Here is a 21,280-nt window from a genome sequence, read left to right as displayed (position 1 = left end):
TTGATCAATTTATGTGATTTTTGGATTATGATACTCTCATTTCATCATGGGGACATGCATCATACAGATTTTTTCTTTTGTTTTTTAGTATAGGGGGAATTCTGGACAAGAACCAAAAATTCTACTCTAGCTTACTTCTAATTGCTCCATGATTGGCACAAAAATTATTTTCATTAACTCTTATTGTTGAAACCACAGGCTCATTTGGTCATGGATTTCCTTTCCAAAAGCCGCTAAAATGTTTTTTTACTCATTTAAATATATCATTTAAATATTGCACGCAACAACTACGATGTGGATTACATCGAATGAATATTGGTGTTCTGTCTATACAAAACCTGTAGATATTCATTTCTACTCCATTAGTTGCTTCGTAACATAGTTCCACACCACTTCCCCCCACCCCCTCCCCCTCAACAAGATGTCATCTCAAGGATGTTACTGTGATTGAATTAAGTGGTTTGGGTTTCTAAACATTGCACACTTTCTGCAAGATTCTTCAGCGTGAGTTGATCAGACACGAACTTGTCTTGTTAGAAATGCCAGCCATGGATTTATTAATAAAATTCACATCCTTCTTACAATCCAATTGATTTAATACAAATATACTTCAATTAAACTTATCCACATAGAAATGGGACCAAGGGGTGTTAGATTTGCTGATCACACTTCATACTGATGAGACGATCGCCAAAATGTCCCTATATCATTGAACAGTAATAAAACAAAGATTGTCTGACATTCAAGACATAAAGATATAAAGTTTATTTGTATGAAATATGGTTGAATTGCAGAAAGGATTATGAATTGTATTAATGATTCCATTGGTGGTATAAAGATAACTTATTCTGATTTAGTATGACCTCAAGCAAATTATGGTATAGGACAATTACCATAATATTCGTTCATTCGGGGTCACCAGGGATTTAATTAGTGATCATGGAGTCAAACAAAAAAAAAGCTTTTCATTTTCCGTTCAATAAAGATGAAAAGGGAAATAACTACAAATATTTTTTCCCCATAACCAATTAAAATTGAAAATTGTAGAATTTAAAAAATAAAAATGTAAATATTCAGGACAAAAGTACATGGGGATCCATCATCATTGAGGCAACACAAGGTTGCCTTGCTTAGTAATTAATAAGAGGCCAGTTAAAATTACCAGCGGTGGTTCTGTATGATAACTGGTCTCAAATTGCTCTGGCTCAAATCAAACGCCACCGTCTGAAAACCCTCCTCAACTTTGTTGGCTGCTTCATCCTAACCCTTTGTTCCTTTTACTAATCCCTTTCTCGTTTTAAAAATTAACTTCTCCGACATTTTTTTTTTTTTTTTTCAAGCTTTGTCGTATCTTATAATCCCTTTGCAAGTTAATAATTTCAAACTAATCGGTCTTACCCAGACTTGTCACACTGCAAAATAGGGTTGTCAAAAATACCAATGCTCCATCTTTTAAAATGATACAATTATTCAACAAAATATTAAAAAAAAAAAAAAAAAAAATTTAAATCGATTCTGCATGACTTAATATTTAAGTGTTCTTTCTGTCATTTTTAATTTTATCTTAAAATTAACTATATGATACTTTGGTCTCCCTCCTTCTGACCAGATTTTTTACTTTGTTGTAACACTATTCATTTCACTTTCGATTAACTCCCCTCATCCTCTATTTCCACCCTTTCTTTTATCTTGCCCTCGCCTTCTCTGTCCTCCTCATCTCGCCTTCTCTGTCCTCCTCATCTCGCCTTCTCTGTCCTCCTCATCTCGCCTTCTCTGTCCTCCCCATCTCGCCTTCTCTGTCCTCCCCATCTCGCCTTCTCTGTCCTCCCCATCTCGCCATCTCTGTCCTCCCCATCTCGCCATCTCTGTCCTCCCCATCTCGCCTTCTCTGTCCTCCCCATCTCGCCATCTCTGTCCTCCCCATCTCGCCATCTCTGTCCTCCCCATCTCGCCATCTCTGTCCTCCCCATCTCGCCATCTCTGTCCTCCCCATCTCGCCATCTCTGTCCTCCCCATCTCGCCATCTCTGTCCTCCCCATCTCGCCATCTCTGTCCTCCCCATCTCGCCATCTCTGTCCTCCCCATCTCGCCATCTCTGTCCTCCCCATCTCGCCATCTCTGTCCTCCCCATCTCGCCATCTCTGTCCTCCCCATCTCGCCATCTCTGTCCTCCCCATCTCTCCATCTCTGTCCTCCCCATCTCGCCTTCTCTGTCTTTTTCTTACCTCACTACCTCTGAACCCTCCCTCTCTTACATTGTACCTCCTCTCTATATATTGCTTTATAATCTGTCAGTCTTACTTTGCGCCCTCTCTTTCTCTCACACTTTGCGCCCCCCTCTCTCACTTTGCACCCCTACTCTCTCTCTCTCTCTCACTTTTCACCCCCTCTCTCTCTCTCTCACTTTTCACCCCCTCTCTCTCTCTCACTTTTCACCCCCTCTCTCTCTCTCACTTTTCACCCCCTCTCTCTCTCTCACTTTTCACCCCCTCTCTCTCTCTCACTTTTCACCCCCTCTCTCTCTCTCTCACTTTGCACCCCCCTCTCTCTCTCACACACTTTGCACCCCCCTCTCTCTCTCACACACTTTGCACCCCCCTCTCTCTCTCTCTCTCACTTTGCACCCCACCCTCTTTCTAGTTTACATTATTACCTACAACATAAGGGAATATTCATCAATAAAATTGCCAGCCAATTTTTTCCGATGATATCTAAACTTGTAACAATTATCTTGTAAAGTCATATTGTATCAAAGTTAAAATTCTGGTATTCTCACAACCCTACAGCCAAAGCAATGCGACTACATACAATCCCAAAATAATCGCTAGATACTAATTCATTTTCTAACAGCCTTCAACATAAGATTTTAGAAGCAATCTACTTCATAAGTAAAGCTTTTTATTTGAAGCTCAAGAGTTCAATGTAGCTGCACTTTTATAGCATTTTAGTGGCACAGAATGATTCACTTGATCCTTCGACAGGACACTAGTCTGCCACTACTGCTTATATGATCAGTAAGCCTGGCATATGTTTATACATCTGGGTGAAGTGTTCTTTTAAAGCATCTGGTATCTTCAAAATGGTCACTCTTCTAAGTATTTACCAGGTTTAATGTTGCTTAACTTTGGTGATATGGCAAGAGCCTGTGTGTCGGCATGATTGAGCTGCTCAATATTAATTGGTAATAGTTAATTAAAATATTCACATGGATTTATTTTTTTCTATATTTCTTTCGCTCTCCCATTTTTTTTATTTATTGAGATTTATTGCTCATTTGTTTCTTAATCTAGATAATTAGTGATAAGACGATTCCAATATTTTTACTGATTTCGGTACAATTGAATTCTTTTAAAATCTCCAAATAGTTATTAATTTATTTATTGCAGACTATTATCCTCATCCTTGTTGTTGTTTCACAACGTTTTAGCCAACTATTCCTCTGGCCTTGGTCAGGTGGTAATCGCGACGGGATAGGAACTTAAAATCTCCTAATTGCATCCTCAGCAATTACTGCCATCCATAGTTGTTGTCATCTCACCACGTTTTGGGGCAAGTAAGCCTCTGGCCGTCTTTGGGTAGGATTGAAACTAATATCTTCAGACAATTCTCACCTGGAACTGTGCATATTCAACATCTCTATCCACTGTGCCATGGACGCCCTTTTTTTTTTTTTTTTTTTTTTTTTTTTTCTAGAAAAATCAATAATATGAGTTTAACATATCCATTTCAGAGGAATAGTTGGCTGAAACGTGAAAACAACTCGTAAGAAAGATGAGCAATAAGTAAATAATACTCATCTCAATAATGAATCCAACAATAGCTGTTTTAATTTTCTGATTACCATAAAAACGCATGTAATATGAACATATATTTTCACAAACGTAAAAGTACACTTGAAATGATCTAAAGAGTTTAGTTTTGCTGACAGTTTAAAATTAGTAAATATTTATCATTTAATCATTAGTACCAGCAATAAATTAAAAGAAAATTTATTAAAAATTTGCTTTGGCATTGGAAAATAGACATTAATTTTTTTTTAAATTTCAATACACCAAAAGTAGTGATTTTTTTTTTTTTTTTTTCCCCCCAATTCCGCTTAATCGTCCTAACATCAATAATGATTTCAGATATTTTAAAGATATGTCTATTCACTTGGAACATTTAGCGGTGGAAGAAATTCATTTTCAAACTTAATAAATTACCAAACAGGCAAAACCTCTAATCAAAGTGATCGAACATATTTTGAAAACTTAAAAAAAATAAATTTTAAAAAAATGCATCGCATAGAGTTTCATATAAAAGAATGCCATTTTATTTTGAAATTAAAATAATGATGTCCGTCACAAACGGGGGGGGGGCATCAACATTTAAGGAAGATACTTCATATTCTTAGCTTTTAAATTAAATTAGGAATTATTTTACATTTTGAGTCTTTTAAAATCATTATTTAAAACTTGTGACTTGTGGAAATTCCACAGAATGAGAAATATATTTAATCAACAAATGTTTTGATAAAGCTAATGTTTTTCTGGCTAGCACAAAGAAATTTTTTTTATATAGAAAAATCAATATGAGTTTAACATTTCTATGAAATTATGAATTCAATTATTGTATTTTAAGTATGGAACTGACTTAAATGAGAAAAATTAATACTCAGAAAGTAATATTGTGCTACATAGTTAAATACAAATAATAAAATTGTATCGTAAGAGACAATCTTTAATTTACTCCTTGAGTCCAGCACTTCTTACCAGACAATGTTAATTGTTTTTTATATGTAACGTTTCACTGATTTCTTTCGTTGGTGAAGGACAGTTGCATGTTGAAATTACTGAACACATTTCTCACCCCATTACAACAACGATCATATATTATGATATTTGAAACTGAGACTACATCAATAGGAGCTTACTTTCATATATTTGTCCAGGGTTGGCAGATTGGCATTTTTAATACCAAAATTCACAAATTTGACCACTTTTGGAGCAGTTTAGCCTTCAAATATTGTATTTGGTCCTCTTCAAAGTGCCATTTATGAACTAAGGAAAGAAACAGAGCAGAAGGGAGAATAAGTATATTCAGAAAGAATTGAAGCAAATCATTTTTTTTTTATTTTTTTTATGCTAGAAGGATAAAAAAAGAAAAAATGGCTTATTAGATATCAATTTAGTTCAGTTGCTCTTTACGTCTAATGTTAAAAATCCAACACGATAACCCTATGTATTGGATGTAGATATTTAATAATAATAATAATAGGAGATATTCCCGGTATTACTCAGGAATGAAAGTGGTCCTGATATATTAGATGAAGCTGAAGTCACAAATACTAAGCATTGAATGTTCTATTTTCAATATGAAGATTGAATTTTCATGACTGACAGAACTGTTCAGAGTACACTGTATGCTCTTCCCATCATGGTCACTGTCGACATCCCCCACTTACATCACTTATGTGCTTTATCGCGTTTTATCAATAAGCCATGTTTTAACTCCATAACTGAGAAACATACAAACATATTTTCTTTATGTAAATTAAAACGACCCCTTTTTTATGTGTATGTATCGTTGCACATGTTAAAGATAATATCAAAATTTGAGTCTTGTCCGGAATTCCCTTATATTAAAAAACAAAAATAAAGATATTTTATGATGTATGTACCATGACAAAATGAAAATATCATATTCCTAAAATCATTTCGTTTTATTAAGAAAATCAAATTTTATGAGTAACCACAATGGCTGTTTTGCCTGCTCATCAGAAAAAAATCTACAAAAAAATAACAAATGGCGATAACTCATCTAATTCAAACTTGTAAGATTTATATTGTAATGCCTACAAATTCCCATTAATCGCTTAAAAATGATTTTTTCTTGAAAAAAATAAAACTACTTGATCAATTTACGTGATATTTCAAAATGACATTTTCGTTTCTTCATAGGTGTGTATCTCATACTGACTTTTTTTAATATAAATATACGGTGAATTCTAGACAAAAATCTAAATTTTTACTCCACCATTTTGGATTTTAGAAAACAAATCTTTTAACAAAATATTTTTCGTTTTTTTTTATAGAGGTTCTGACCTTTTCTGCTATGTTTTTTTAAACCATTATTTCTGTTAATTTTAATAATTAATGTTAAATATATTTTTCTAAAAATATTTCAAATCATTTCTAACCTCCATTTATGCCAACAACTGGCCTGTCTCTTTTTTTTTTTTTTTTTTTTTTTTTTTTTTTTTTTTCATTCTGATTAATATTTTTTGATTTTTGAATTCAGAGTTGTTAGCCATTCATATGATGAATTATTTCCCTCCTTCTTCCCTCCCAAAGTGACAGGAAGCATATAAAATGCCAAAGCATTCCTAGATTTGTAATAACCCAATCCTGCTTGCCCTGAACCAAATGTTGACTAAACAACTTTCTCCCTTTGCCTTTCTGCCCTTGCACCCCACTAAACTTCTTTTGTCACTTACCAATTCCACAGAATGGCAGTGGGAAGAGTGCACTGCTTTAACAACTGAATAAAAATGAGGAATAAATACTTTAGTGCAATAAAATAGGAAATGGTTTTGTTTCTGCATTTGAACAATGTAAAAGTTATCGTCCTTGCTTTAAAGAGTTAAGCTATTTTTATATTTGTCATTTAACTGTTAATTAATCCTTATAAACAAAGAATATTTATATACAAATTATGAGCATAATCTATATAATGCCTTATAGTAAGTTTTATAAAATGCATGTGTAGGAATTAGCTATACGGAATTTTTCATGTTTCATCCTCGTGAGGATTCGTTAGGTTATTGCATGCAATTGATGTTATTTGTTTTCATGTAATCACATGGTGTTGAGTTTGCTAATTAGCCAATCAGCTTGTTTGTTATGCCCACACTCAATAGCCTGATAAATCCTCACAAAGATAACATGCGGGAAATTTTGTGTAGCTTAATTGCCGTGTATGTTTTCAAAACTTATTCGCATATTAAGCCCTGTTGAAGTAAATACTGAAAATAGATAAAAAAATTTTATGCATTAATAGATATATGAAATAACAATACCTTAGTTATTTTTTTATTTTATTTTTTTTGGAAAAAAAGGATTCCAGCAGTGCTCTATTATAAGAAGAAATTTTGAAAATAAGAGCGTATTTATATTTTTTATTTACAGAAAGTGTAGATGAGACTAGTCATCCGATGACTTGTCTCATTTAAACTTTCTGTGATTTCATGTTCGTATGTTGTCATCCTCCATCCCTCTTTATGAGATGAGATCAGCTGATGACTGAAGATGACATGCAAAGAAAGTAACTTTTTAGGCTAGGATCATAGGGTAGTATCTCTTCTGTCTGAAGATGGTCCAAAAATATTAGATCTGCATTTACACAGGACGTTCATAGAATGGAAATAGGATAGATTCCTATAATCAGATAAAGTCTGAGAATGCATTTTGCAGATAAGTATGCTTCAGTTGCAATAAAGGTGATATAACCATATGGTAGCGTCTGCTAGATTGGAAATGTTCAAAGACGAATATGCGTGTAGCACATAAATGATTGCAACATTTTATTTACAAGGAGGCAACACAAAAATGATATAAATTACATAGTTTTAGTCCAATATTACTTGAGTTTGTGTCCAAACTATCATGAATGGAAGTAATATATCTCCGTCTTCATTTATCCAGATTAAAAGTCCTCCATTCGTTGGCACCTGCCAGCATTTGTCTCATCCCGTTCTCATGTCACCATACATGAACAAACATAAGACTGGCCAAGATCAAAGTGTAGTATTTGTTCTTTAGATGCTGCACTTCAGTTTCTTGTTCTCTCTCAGTGGAGGAGAAATCCTTCAAGACTGAGACAATGTTTATTTTTGTTCTTTTTCTCCACGTTGAAAAAAGGCCCTGGTGTCTAATTCTGTCCTGTGGGGAGGCATTGTAAATAGGAACAAGATGTAAAAGAGAGGAGGTAACATCGCCTAAAACCAAAAAGAAGTTAGCTCCCCTTGATTGATAGTTCTATCATCCTAACAAAGTAAAAAAAAATAATTCTCTTTGAATGGGGTGGGGGGGGGGGGCATCTATTTAAGATCTGTTTGTGCCAGTGCTCAACCTCTCACTGCCTTTAGTTCTTGTGGAACCCTTAATTCCCCCAGCTGACCCCCAATTAACACTTTTCTGAATGGTATTAATAACCAAGGCTTATATATATGTAAATATATATATGTTTTTTTATATATTTAAAAAAAAAAAATGAATTGCCTTTAATTAATCCTTACCATTGAGCGCGTATCTTATGTTCCCTCTTTGCAGATGATTAAAATGTCTAAGTTAATGCGCTGCCCGCCCTGTCTGACCAGCTATTGATGATTTGGGTCCCACTTAGTCGTGTCAGGCTCCTCACTCCCACCCGCCATTGCCTGTAAACAAGCTGTACTAACTATTCTCCTTTACCCCCTGCCCGCCCATGTACGAGCAGCTGAAAAAGAAAGGAGGGGATTAATGAAGACTAGAACCCTTGTTACTGTGCCACACGCCATCCATCTCGTTAATATATATAGCATCTCAACTCAATGACTTGCTATGTTAACCTTCCTGCAGGCTACCAAGCGGACAGTAGTGGTCTGGCCCCGGCCCTGGCACCATCACAACCATCACCACTACGACCACTACTACAACCACTGCCACCATCCCGCTCTGAAAGCCCCAGTAGTGGGGGGAGCAATAGTGGAATCTGCTGCCCTCTGTTCTCTGACTCTGCAGTGTCCTACTCTACCTCCACTTCCTCCTTATCCTCTTCCTCCACTTCCTTGTCCTTACCCTTGGAGTTGGCAGCAGCAACTGCTGCTACCCCCCCACAAAACAACGCTAACATTGACGAGCCTATAAGAACCAATCCTTTTGGTGAGTTGCAGAATCCACATCAGCAGCAGCAGCCGGCATTGGACAGTCTGACGACAACAGCAAGGGCGACGCTTCTGGACTCCCGACCACAGCCTCAACAGTGGCAGCTACATCGCCAGCAGCAGCATCCCCGGCAACACCAACACCACCAATCATCAGCCCAACAAGCATATATGCAGCAGCAGCAGTCGCAACAGCACCCAACACGATCATCACTACCAACAACACCACCACAACACCAACAGGCAACTCCAACCAACCTCTCTCCACCCCAGACTACTCCATCAGTTCCGCAACACATTCTGAGTATGTCACTATGGCAGAAGGGGAAAGACGGTCTACAGAAGCTGTCAAATTCTGAAGTAATGTTTGTTAGCAACACTACTTCGACGGCGACTACCAATTCTCTAGTCCTGAAAAAGTCTTTAAGTTCTATTAATTCAGCTTCAACTGCTTCCAGTTGTTGTGCCATCAGCCTCACCACCACTTCGACTGCTAACCAATCTGATGGTGGTGTTAATCACACTTTACAACAACAAGGCGTGATAACAAGTAACCATGAGACTGATTGCATATATCATGTGTCAACAAATGAATCTTCAACTAGTCCTTTTATCCCAACCTCCCAGACGCATACTGATTTGTCAGATGCCTCCTCTGGGAGTCGAGTGATAGCACACCACGTCAAAAAACGGTTGTTATCTTGCCAACGGATGCTGAGGCTTGAGGCAGAAAAGACAACCAAGAAGCAATCACAGCTGTTGCAAAACACGTCAAAGGATGCCAGGAAGACTATTGGCACCTCCTCCTCCTCTGTTTCAACATTATCAGCTTCAAAAGATGAAGCTGTAGCTTCTATTTCCGAACGACCAAAACAATCCCATTCAGAGTATGACTTTCCGGATAGCCCCGACAACGAGGAGCTGGTAGGCAGAACTTCAGCAATGCGATATTTGTCTTACTCTGCTCCAAGTTTAAAATGCAGCCAAGTCGACAACTCGCAATTAAACCCCTCTTCTGACTCAAAGATGGTGAGCTCCACAGCAGATACTTCTTTTTCACCCTCGTCCACCAATAATCGTCCGGTGGTCAGTCAAAGTTCTTAAGGAAGGTTTGACCAGCCAAGACGAGCAACAACCCCTGTGGATAGCCATCTAAACATTGCTCCTTCTGTTCTTCGGGTAAAGAAAAGAGTGTGAAGGAGAATAGCTCCTCCCATCATGGGAAAGCCAACACGAATCTGTCTCGAAATCCCAGCTGTATGTCGAATGCCACTGATAATGTACATATTCTTCAAGTTCAAGGGGACATTTCGACAACAGGCAAAGCTTTCAAAAGTAATTTTTCTGAAGATATTGTTGCTGCTCCAACTATAATTTCAAGTTCTTTAAAATCGCAACAACGTTCTCAAAGTCCCACCTAAACAAAAAAAAAAAAAAAAATATTTAATTATAGTACCATTGTTGGAAGTGAGGGAGAGGTCTAACTTTTATAAGAAGGGTTGGGATGTTTTTCCCCCCTTTTTTTTTTTTTTTTTTTTTATGTAGAGCTCTAATGAACTGGATTCTAAGTATTTGGGTGTTGCATTTGGGAGAAAAAGTAATTTTCGTAGTTTGGTTTGGTCTATTGTTACTACGACAACAAGAAACGGATGAATGTCTGCCTTCTTAATTTTGCGAGTTTCAGTTTTGTCTACGTCAGTAGCCACCAGGTGGCAACACTAAGCAAGCGAACGAGAGATCCCAACACTTGAAACAACAGACTTATTGACAGTTTTCTTATCCATTCTTTCATCTTACATTTACAGATCTGTATAAAGGCATTTATACACACGCACGCACGCACACACACACACACAGTGTTTGGGATCAGAAAATTTATCCTTCTTGTCCTCTAAGATATGACACCCAAATTCTCAGGTGACGATGGCTATTCCGTTGTTGCTATAATTGTACAAAATCTAAAAACAACGATTATTAATTACTGTTCATGTTGACGTGCATTCTGGCCGTCACGTGTTTTCGTATTTGGTCAATGAAATTAGCAGACTGTTAACAGGAAATAAATCTTTTAAAAAAAAAAATTTTTAATAAAATTTGGAAAAAAAAAAAAAAAAAAAAGGATTGTTAAAAAAGAATAAACAAACAACCTTATCATTTTGTCATCAGAACACTGTTCCTTTCATCAAAAAAAAAAAAATCCTTTTTAAGAAAAAAGATCCTTTGTAAAAAAAAAAAAAAAAAAAAAAAAAAAAAAGTTTATCCCAAAATTTAAAAAGCAAACATCATTTCTGAGTTATTTTAATTAGAAATATTTTCTTGTCTAATAAATGTAAAATTATTGTTTACAAGATGTACATTTTCATTTCTTTTTTTTTTCCTCTCCCTCTACCAAACCACTCATTTTATTTTCTTTTGTATTATTTTTACATTTTTTGTGTACATAACTCTCTCATACATACACACTTACATACACACATATATATATATATACGTCCCTAGCTTTATTTAATATTTGTTGTTGCTGACTATTTTTTTGATTGGTTTGTTCTTGCTCATCCTAACTCTGCAACAACCTCCATCCCCAATCAAATGGACTTGTAGAAAGTTTCCAACATACATCATTTACATGCAGAAAAGGTAAAAAAAAAAAAAATGTTTAAAAATTCATAAAGACATACAACCCTTAAATGCTTCTCACTTCATTTTTGGAAGATACACTCTTTGCATTGACTGCCAGGGAGATACCATTTTTCAGTTTCTAATTATGCATTGTTTTTTTGTTTTTTTTTTAATTTTCTTTTTCTTTTTCTCCTGCCGTCATGAACTCCACCTTTTACCAGCTTAAAACATTCTGTACAGACTGAAATGTTGAAATGAAAATTGTACAAAGATCAGTGTATAAAAAACAAACAAAACAATTTTCCTTTTATTCTATTTGTTGCTTGTTTTATCAATATAAAAAAGTTGGGGGGGGGGGGGATACACAAAAATAATTTTTATAGCATACAATGTTTAATCAGAAAACTCCTCATTTGTAGTTTACTGGTGAGGAGCAAGAATGTGTGTGTGAGTGTGTATAATTATTTCCTCAATCAATCAATGCCACAGTTGGATGACTACACCTTCTGTTGAGAAGTAAGTATATTCCACAATCATATATAGTTGCAGATTTTGCTTGATCTGTGTTGATCAATGGATTATCTTGCTTACTAGCCTTGTGTTGGGCAAATAGAAAAGTGGTAGTAGGAAGGCAGGCTCGAACTCCTACAGCAAAGGAGAAAAAAAAAAACACAACTTCTTTGCTGTTGCGTCCATCACCAAACCAGAAGTGATAAAGGTTTAAATTGAATCAAAAATAGGGGATGATTTTCGAAGATATCAGCGAAAAAAGCAACCCCACTCTGTAGAAGTCGAGGATGAAGGAATTACTGTTTTTAGGATTTGTCATCCGAACGATCGAGCTTCAAAACGATACTGATCTTGTAAAAAATTTGTCGCCTCTGTCGAAAGTTTTAGGCAGAAATACAAACGGGTGAGATTTATATTATAGATGGCATCTTGACTCAGGTAGCAGTGTACTCACCTTGCATGCAAGTAACTTGGGTTTTGAATCCTGAGTTTGAATATATTCTATTGATGAGTTCAAGTGAGGATGAAACTAGAGTTTATAACTTTAGTTCTGCAGTTTTTATGGTTTGTGTGAACTGCAGTGTTGTTTGGTTGTGGAAATGATTATATCATCTCACATTAAAAAAAAAAAAAAAAAAAAAAAAAATGTGTAATATATAATTAAGTTATTTGGGGTTTTTTTTTTGTTTTTTTTTTTAATTTGTCATAACCAGTGGTTTCACACCATTAGCAATTATCAGACAATCCAAACATCTTGTAGGTACTTTGGTTAGCTCTGGTTTCACAATCATTTTACAGAAAATTGACTTGTGTGTGTGTGTGTGTTTTTATATTTTTTTTATATACATAAAAGTCATGCATGAACACTTGTTTCTTGCAATCAGTCATCAGCATGACTTTGGCAAGGATCGAACCCACAATTACATTGTCTGTCATCTGGTGTTTTACCACTAGGATATGAAGCCCAGTTGTTGGGGCAGTCTTTGCCAAAGTCAAGTCATGCTAATGACTGCTTGTTAGCAAGAAAAACATGTCTATGGATAATTTTAATGTATACAAACATAAAAATGCATCTCGTCAAAAGAGACGATATAATGCAAGCATTTGCATGCAAGGGAGAAAACTCTAAATTATTTGTCTACATATTTTAGTTTTAAACCTATTTCTAATTTTCTTATGCCCTAGCAGCATTACTAATTAAAGCTGAGAAACCAAATATTAAAGAAATAAGTTTCAATAACAACAATAGCATTTTTAAATGCCTTTTAAAAATTGATATGAATAATTGATATATTTAATAACCTGTGATTTATGGATAAAAATGAAACAAAAATACAGTTCTATAAATATCCTAAAATCAGTTCTGTTAATTGTCGCTGACGATAAATCCAGATGGATCTGAAAGTACTAGTCAAAAATGGCTATGGCAGCTACATCAGCCATTTCTTGCCTAAAGCAAGAAAATTAATAAGAATCAAAGCCATAACATATAGCCTGAGCCAGGTCAACAGCTACATTTATCTCGGCCATGAACAGTTGCAAGTTGGTTTGTAGGGCTGCCAGCAACAAGTCTATCAACCCTGATCTCAGTCAAACTAATCAACATTAGTGTTATCAACTCTGCAGTACGAATTGGTTGATTATCACAGCCAACCGACACACTTGCTGTCATGATGAACACAATCAAGCACCACATAGGACAGTCATCACTGAGCAGATGTTACCAATGAGCTAATGACTAGATGGGCTGATTAACTTACCCGGTGGACAGTGATGAAGTAGTTGCCAATCAACATCATGAATTATCTATGGAGCCGACTAGCAGTATCATGACGTGATCCACTATACAACAGAATTGGATTTGGCATCCATTAAAAGAAAAAAAAAAGCGGTCTTATGCTGTTTTTTGTTATGCACTGACTAGACATTTAGGCAACAAACTTTCCTTTTTAGATGTTTTTTGTATAAATGTTTGCGATAGAAAATAAATACTGGAATTGTTCTATTTGATACGATTACAGATGTTTTTTATTTTCCAGATTCCAATACAATTACCAATTTTTATTTTTTTATTTTATTTATTTATTTTTTTTTTTTATTATGATGTATGATGATTTTTTTTTTTTTTTTTTTTTTTTGTGGTTAGATTGAAAAAAGGATTGTGGATATTTTGATGGTCATTCTATCCCACTCTAGAAAATGTAATTGCAAAACACAAAACTAAACAAAACAAAAGAAATCGTGTTTTGCATATGTAATTTAGTTGGTGCATTTTTTTTTTTTTTTTTTTTTTTTTTAAGCAAATAGATAAAATTTTGAACCTGGATTCATATTATTGCAAGCTTTTTGAAAAAAAAAAAAAAAATGAGAATAGATTAGTTCACATTGAAATCTTTGGCCAATATTCTCATTATCAACCTTTCATCCTTTTCTACAGCAGAAAAACCTACCTGGTTGAACTTTGATAGTCGACCTCTTCATTTTGAGAGTTTTGTCCAGTTTTAACTTCTTGAGCTATTTTTCAATTTAGATCTTGCTAATCGATTCTTCAGATTTTATTGAGATGCAAAATCACTGTATTACACTTCAACTGTTCTCCAGATGGTTGAGCATAATATAACGAAGGTAGATATGGTTTATAGGTTCTTGTCCAGAATTCACCCTATATTAAAAAACAAAAATCTGTATGATGTACATACTCATAACAGAATAAAAATATCATATTCTAAAAAATCACATAACTGGATCAAGTAGTTTTATTTTGAAATAAGTAAGTTAAATTTTATGAGAAGGAGAGTAGCGACTCTTTTAAAAACAAACAAGGGAAATAACTAAAAACAATTCAAACTTGCAAGATTTTTGTAATGTCTACAAGTTTCCATCAATCGCTTCAAAATTATTTTCTTTATAAAAATGAAACTACTTGGTCAGTTTGATTTTTGGAGTATATTTTTGTTTCATTACATCTACATCATAATAAAGTTTGTTTTTTTTTGTTTTTTTTTTAAATTGTGTTTGTAATATATGAAAGTTCTGGATAAGAATCGGTTATGCATTCTAAGAAAAGGATTATTTTTATGAAAATCCATTCATTTATTATTTTTGCTGAATATGATTTGTTTAAAATAAAATGTAATACTCATGCAAAAACTCACTGTGATGACATCCCTTTTGGTGAGTTGTAGAATCTGCAGCAGCCAGCGGTGAGCAGTCAGACGACTACAGCAAGGGTGATGCTTCTGGACCCCCCAACTCCAGCTTCAATAGTAGCAGCTACATCGCCAGCAGCAGCATCCCTGGCAACATCACCAATCATCAGCCCAACAAGCATATATACAGCCGCAGCTGCAACGTCAATACCAATACAATCATCACTACCAACAACACCACTATAACACCAACTAAGCTCTCTCCACCCCAGACTACTCCATCAGTTCCGCAACACATTCTGAGTATGTCACCATGGCAGAAGGGGAAAGACGGTCTACAGAAGCTGTCAAATTCTGAAATAATGTTTGTTAGCAACACTACTTCGACGTCAACTATCAATTCTCTAGTCTTTAAGTCCTATTAATTCAGCTTCTACTGCTTCCAGTTGTGCTGTCAGCCTCACCACCACTTCAACGGCTAGACAATCTGATGGTGGTGTTAATAACAGCAAGGCAGGAGATCAAGTAGCCATCAGATTGATCGCATGTATCGCGTGTCAACAGGAGAATCTTCAACTAGTCCTTTTGTTCCAACCTCCCAGACGTATACGGATTTGTCAGATTGCTAACCATCTGGAAAATCCTCGAATTGACAGAAAAACATTAAACTCTCCTGGAAAAATTTGAAATTATGATTTAATTGTAAATAAAAAGAATTCCTATGTGACCATTCCCATTTGAGTGAATTCATAATTTCTCGATGTCGGTGCAATGGTTTATAGTCTTTTCTATGATCAGTTAATGTTTGATACTTTTTGTGCCAGCTTTCCGATAAGGCAACACATGCGGATCTTTCACAATACAGCAAGGGCCTCTGTTATTTAATTAATGACTTTGGCATTAACATTTATTTTGAGTTTTCATTGTTTTTTGTGTCATATTTATTGATGTTGCATTTTTATTCTTAAAAATATTTGGGAAATCCTGGAATTTGTATGAAAAATCACCTGAAAATCATCAACAATAAATGGGGGAAAACTAATGTAAGTGATTAATATTTGTATATCATTTGCTTTTGGACATGTGTAACCTTGTTTTGCAGGAAAAATTAAAATACCAGTGTTGAGTTCAGTTTTTGTCCAGAATTCACCCTAAAAAAATAAAAAATAATATACATAGTTTTGACTGAATGAAAATATATTTCCAGAAATCATTTAATTAATCAAGTAGTTTTATTTTTAACTAAAAAGTACTCATATTTTATGGGTAACAAAATGGGGTTGTCTCACATCATCATCTTGAAGAAACAAAGTGAGATATCAACAATAATTCAAAATTGCGAGATCAGCCTTGTAATGCCTATGGTTTCTTATTAATCACTTTAAATCGTTTACAAATGATTTTCTTTGTAAAAATAAAATAACTTGATCAATTCATGATTTTTGGAATATATTTTTATTCCATCATGAGTACATACATTAAACAGATTTTTTTTTTTTTTTTTTTTTCGTGATAAAAGTCTACTGTATAAAAAAAGCACTGTTGATATGGAATGCAAAATTCAATATTTAATGGTTTGAAAACCAAAACGAGTGCAGAATTTTTTTTTTTTTTTTTTATAAACAGACATTTATTTAGGGTGAATTCTGGACAACCATCTTGAATTCTTTTTAAAAAAAATAAAACCAATGGTATTGATGCATATAATGTTTTGCGTTGAAGAATAGTAACTCTGCAGTTGAATCAACTCAAAATATTCATTGAACTCCAGGAGAAAACAAAAAAAAAAAAATACTTGAAGAACGTCTTAAAAATGTGAATTTTGTTGCTTTTGGAAGTGAACTGATTGTAATAATATCCGGCTGTGTTTGAAGAAGAGATGTTGCAGTATCATCTTTTGCAATTTGTGAAACGTGATGACTCCATCATTATATGAATAATTTATAAACTGCTGTTCTCATCATGTAAAGAGGAGATAACTCCGTCGACATCTAAATATCATCTCGGTTAAAATTCTTATTTAGCCACGATCATGTGATTCATTCCTATCATATGAATCGGATGATTTTGTTGTTGACATTGGTTTCCCCAACAGCTTTTTAATCAGAATTCGGTATTCCAGCATATTTCTCTGGCATTCCAGCATATTTCTCTGGCATTTCACTCTTGCATTACTTCCCATTTTCTAGACGGTGGTAGCTGATTCGGTGTTCTCAATGAAACATCTTCCAAGAGATATTTTAACTAAAGGAGTTTACATAATCAGATTGGCATGAAAAAAAAAATGTACACAATTAAGGAATACTTGATTATATTTTACATGAAATATATTTTTAAAAAAAAATTAGTTTGACTTTTTTAAAGCTGTTTTATTATTATTATAACCCATATAATAATATATTACTTGTGTGTAAGCATTTCTTGTTCAATTAAAAATATTTAAATCAAAAAAAATTTTTGGTGTAAATAAAGAAAACACTTAAAAATGGCTACCAGCAATTTTTTATATATATGACTAGGTAGTCCGGTTTGGTAAGCGGAACATTTAGTACATCTGTAAGCAGTTTTTAACTGACACTGGGCTGACTGGCTTATGCTTATTATTTACTGAATAACAATAAATAGGATGTAGCATTATTAATACTAACACAAATAATGATAGTAATAGCAGTAACAGTATTTGAAAAATGTCTGAACTTAATACAGTACTAGCAGTTCAGCCCGGTTTTGCTTGGGCCCTATCTACTGTTCATAACTTTATGTTCATATATATATATATATATATATATTATAAAGTTTGACTCGTGTCCAGGGAACATACATCTAAAATTTCAAGTGTTTAGATCTAAAATTGGCAGAGGAGTTTGGTAGAGTCTGAAAAGATCAACTCTTTCAGTCTTGACCTCTTGCCAGCCAAATTTTTTGCCCCAAAACTGATTTAAAAGCTTGCTGCATGTCTGGATACCTTTTTATGTAAAATTTTAAATGTTTAGACCCAAAATTGGCTAAATAGTTTGCTAGAGACCGCAAACCTTTTGAACTTTGACCCCTTAGCAGCTAAATTTTCGGTCAAAAACCGATTAAAAAAAGCTTGCCCTCTGAATACATTTTATGTGAAATTTCAAATGTTTGGACCAAAAATTGACTGAGTAATTTAGTAGAGACCGCAGAGGTCAATTTATTTTTAAACTTTGACCCCAATTTCGACCCTCTTAACATTTATTGTTTTGTGCTCAACTCAAATTAAAAAGCTTGATCCATGTCCAAGTAACCTACATCTAAAATTTCATGTGTTTAGACCCAAAATTGGCGGAGGAGTTTGGTAGGGTTTTCAAAGGTCAAATCGTCGCAATTTGACTCCTTGAATGCCAAATTTCTGGCCGAAAACTGATTAAAAAGATTTTGACAATTCTCAATACCCCTTATATCATATCTCGAGTCTGTAGACTGAAAATTGACAGTTATTTGGTAGACAATTTCACTTTTATAGATATATAGATTGTCTGTGTCTATAAAAATTACACAAGGAGAATGCTACGATATCTGTTCATAAAAGTATTAGTGAAGGGACCGAAGAGTCATAAAAATCATTATCCAACTTAGCATGTTTTAAAAAATTATACCGTTTTAATTTATTTTTTAGTAAAAATAAAGATACAATATTATTTAAATTGTTAGAACAGAATAAGTAAGAAAGCTAGTGTCTGCTTTCCGTCTAGTAGTAGCTGTAATAAGAATAATGATACAATGAATAATAAAAGTATTAATAGTAATAATAAAATTAATAACAACAAAAGTATTGTTATGTAATGGGTGCTATTTTAAAGAAGTACCAAATATTGTTGTTGTTGTTTGTCTTTGGAGTGTTCATGTGTTGAGTCTTCATATGTCTTAAGATATTCCTGTTTGTAAGAGATAGCATATTGGAGACAAACAGGTATATATAAAGAGAGAGACAGTTCTGTATGAACGGGAGTGTTTCTATAAATATTGATACATATATTTCTTACCTATTTTTGAGATGATGATTTTCACAAAGTTCCTATAATATAAATGGACAATACCTTTTCTGTTGAATAACAACACGAAGATACAGATACACAAAGATGACGTCCTTTATTTCATGACCGGTCCATGATTTCGCTTGAGGAATTCAAAGTTTCTTTACATGCCTTTTTCTTGTCTAACCTTTCGCTTCCAAGATTTGACGTCAGCAGCCGGCTCTGACCTCTCTCTCTTGGCTCCCTCTCCCCGACTCTTCTCCTCAACTGCATCTAAAAACTCTACCTATATTGAGAACTCGTCACGTCGTCGCATGATTAAACGTGTGCTCATAAAGCACATTGGTGGACATGCGTCACGTTGCCAAACTTGACATGACCCCGAGTTCAGTAACCTATTTTTCAAATAACGTTTACAATTTCAATTGACGATTGAATTCCTTATTTTAATTTCCATTTTTATAACAGAACAAATTTCATCATTACATTCCTTTCCCAATAAACATATATGTAACCTAAACAATTGCAATTCCACATTCCTTATTTCAATAACATTCTGTATTTATTTTCACTTATGATTGGAATTTTCAATTCCAAATCTAGCTTTGCAAGTTCGAATCCTTGACTATCCTATTTCATATTGTCATTTAACTAATTCCCTATTTTTTTACTTATATGAAAAGGGCTGCCCCCTTATCATGTAACAGTATTAGTAATATTTTGTGGGAATAATTTAGAATGTTTTTCTGTTGTGTAAGTTTAATGTGGATGATTGTTTTCCAGTTGAAAGGAGAAGTCGGAAAAGTTACAATATATTATCTGTATCAAAAGTAACACTGAGAAAGGTTTTTGCTGTGTTCGGAAGTACAAACTCCTAATCTGAAGAATGACTTATTCTAACGTGTTTGTCCAGCTGATTATAGCCTGCTTTTCAGTGATTCTGCTAAGCTGAGTATTAAACTGGAATTTTAGTATTTTCTAGTTTTATGCTAACGTAATATATATGAAACTAATGCATCTATGAAATAAAATAATTTCCCAGTGGCATGTGGCTAAATATGACTTTGAAAAAAAAGACCCGGTGATTACAGATTTTATGGACAAACTGAATTTAAAGAGTGAGAAGGATTTGCTACTATCTATGTGGGATTACATAGTTGAGAGAGGCAAGAAGTGTAAAATATTATATTTTTGAAATGGTGACAAAATGTACATAATCTTGCTCAAAAACATGCTGTATGGTGAGTCTGAAAGATTTGCATAGAAATCATCTCCTCTTTCCTATAGTGTCGATAATTAGGAGGGAACAAGTAAAGCATGCATGGTCCCCCGTGAGTGCACAGTGAACGAGGCATAAAAAATGACTAAGTTCAGCATCCCCCCCCATTTAGCTCCAAAAGTTCCCAGGGGTCGTCAAATTCCAGTGAAAATAAACAAACGGTGCAGTTTCAGGCCTTAACATATGTAAATTTGAGTTCTGCACCAAGCAAAAAAGAAATGACTTAAGTCCCTTATTTACCCCAAAAGTCCCCAAGGCCTTAACATATTTCTTGCAATATTTTGGGTGTATAATGGGGTATGATCCCACGCAGTCGGACGATTCTATTTATAAACGATGCTGCTAAGAACTGACGAATCAAATTAATTCACGTTCTGCTACCAACCAATCAGAAACCAGAATTGCTTCATAAATATTAGACCTTTTCTGGAGCAATTTCACATGTTCTTTCCCGGGTTTCGACACGGTAAGAATATTTTGTTCTGTGGAACTGTCTACTACAAACAAGTCACCTCCCAGGACTTGTGTGTAACAGCGAACCATCTGAAACTCAAAATGGCTTACACTTCTAGAGGTTATGTGCCCAGTGTGCATCTTTATTTCGATGGATCCGAATCAAAATTCGAATTGTGGCAAGTTAAATTTCTGGGATATCTACGAATCCTAAAGCTACACAAAGTACTAGAAACACAACCTGAAAACAGAAACGACCCCGACTTCATTGAAAAGAACGCAACTGTCTTTGCGGAATTAATACAGTGTTTAGATGACCAAAGTCTATCACTGGTAATGAGAGAAGCCCTCGATGACGGCTGCAAAG

General features: G+C 34.5%; 1 protein-coding gene across 21 annotated transcripts in view; it reads left to right on the top strand.

Annotated features, from left to right (window-relative positions):
• Positions 1-21,280, top strand: part of LOC145261098 (uncharacterized) — a 446,786-nt gene that overhangs the window by 390,970 nt on the left and 34,536 nt on the right. For 11 of the 21 annotated variants that reach the window (XM_080119306.1, XM_080119305.1, XM_080119297.1 and 8 more), the window contains one exon: positions 8,598-10,336. The exons of 1 other annotated variant lie outside the window; for it this stretch is intronic. In XM_080119306.1, the coding sequence (XP_079975432.1) occupies positions 8,598-10,006 (1,409 nt within the window). In that variant the 3' untranslated portion in view covers positions 10,007-10,336. Of the gene's footprint in view, positions 1-8,309; positions 10,343-15,216; positions 15,946-21,280 lie in introns of those variants that run through there. 9 more of the 21 variants (XR_013864412.1, XR_013864411.1, XM_080119311.1 and 6 more) reach the window with 4 other exon arrangements.

Source organism: Euprymna scolopes, chromosome 37, assembly GCF_053919585.1.
Source record: "Euprymna scolopes isolate OS-2025 chromosome 37, ASM5391958v1, whole genome shotgun sequence".
In the NCBI taxonomy this organism is placed as follows: domain Eukaryota; kingdom Metazoa; phylum Mollusca; class Cephalopoda; order Sepiida; family Sepiolidae; genus Euprymna; species Euprymna scolopes.
This window is presented reverse-complemented; position numbering and strand designations above follow the sequence as displayed.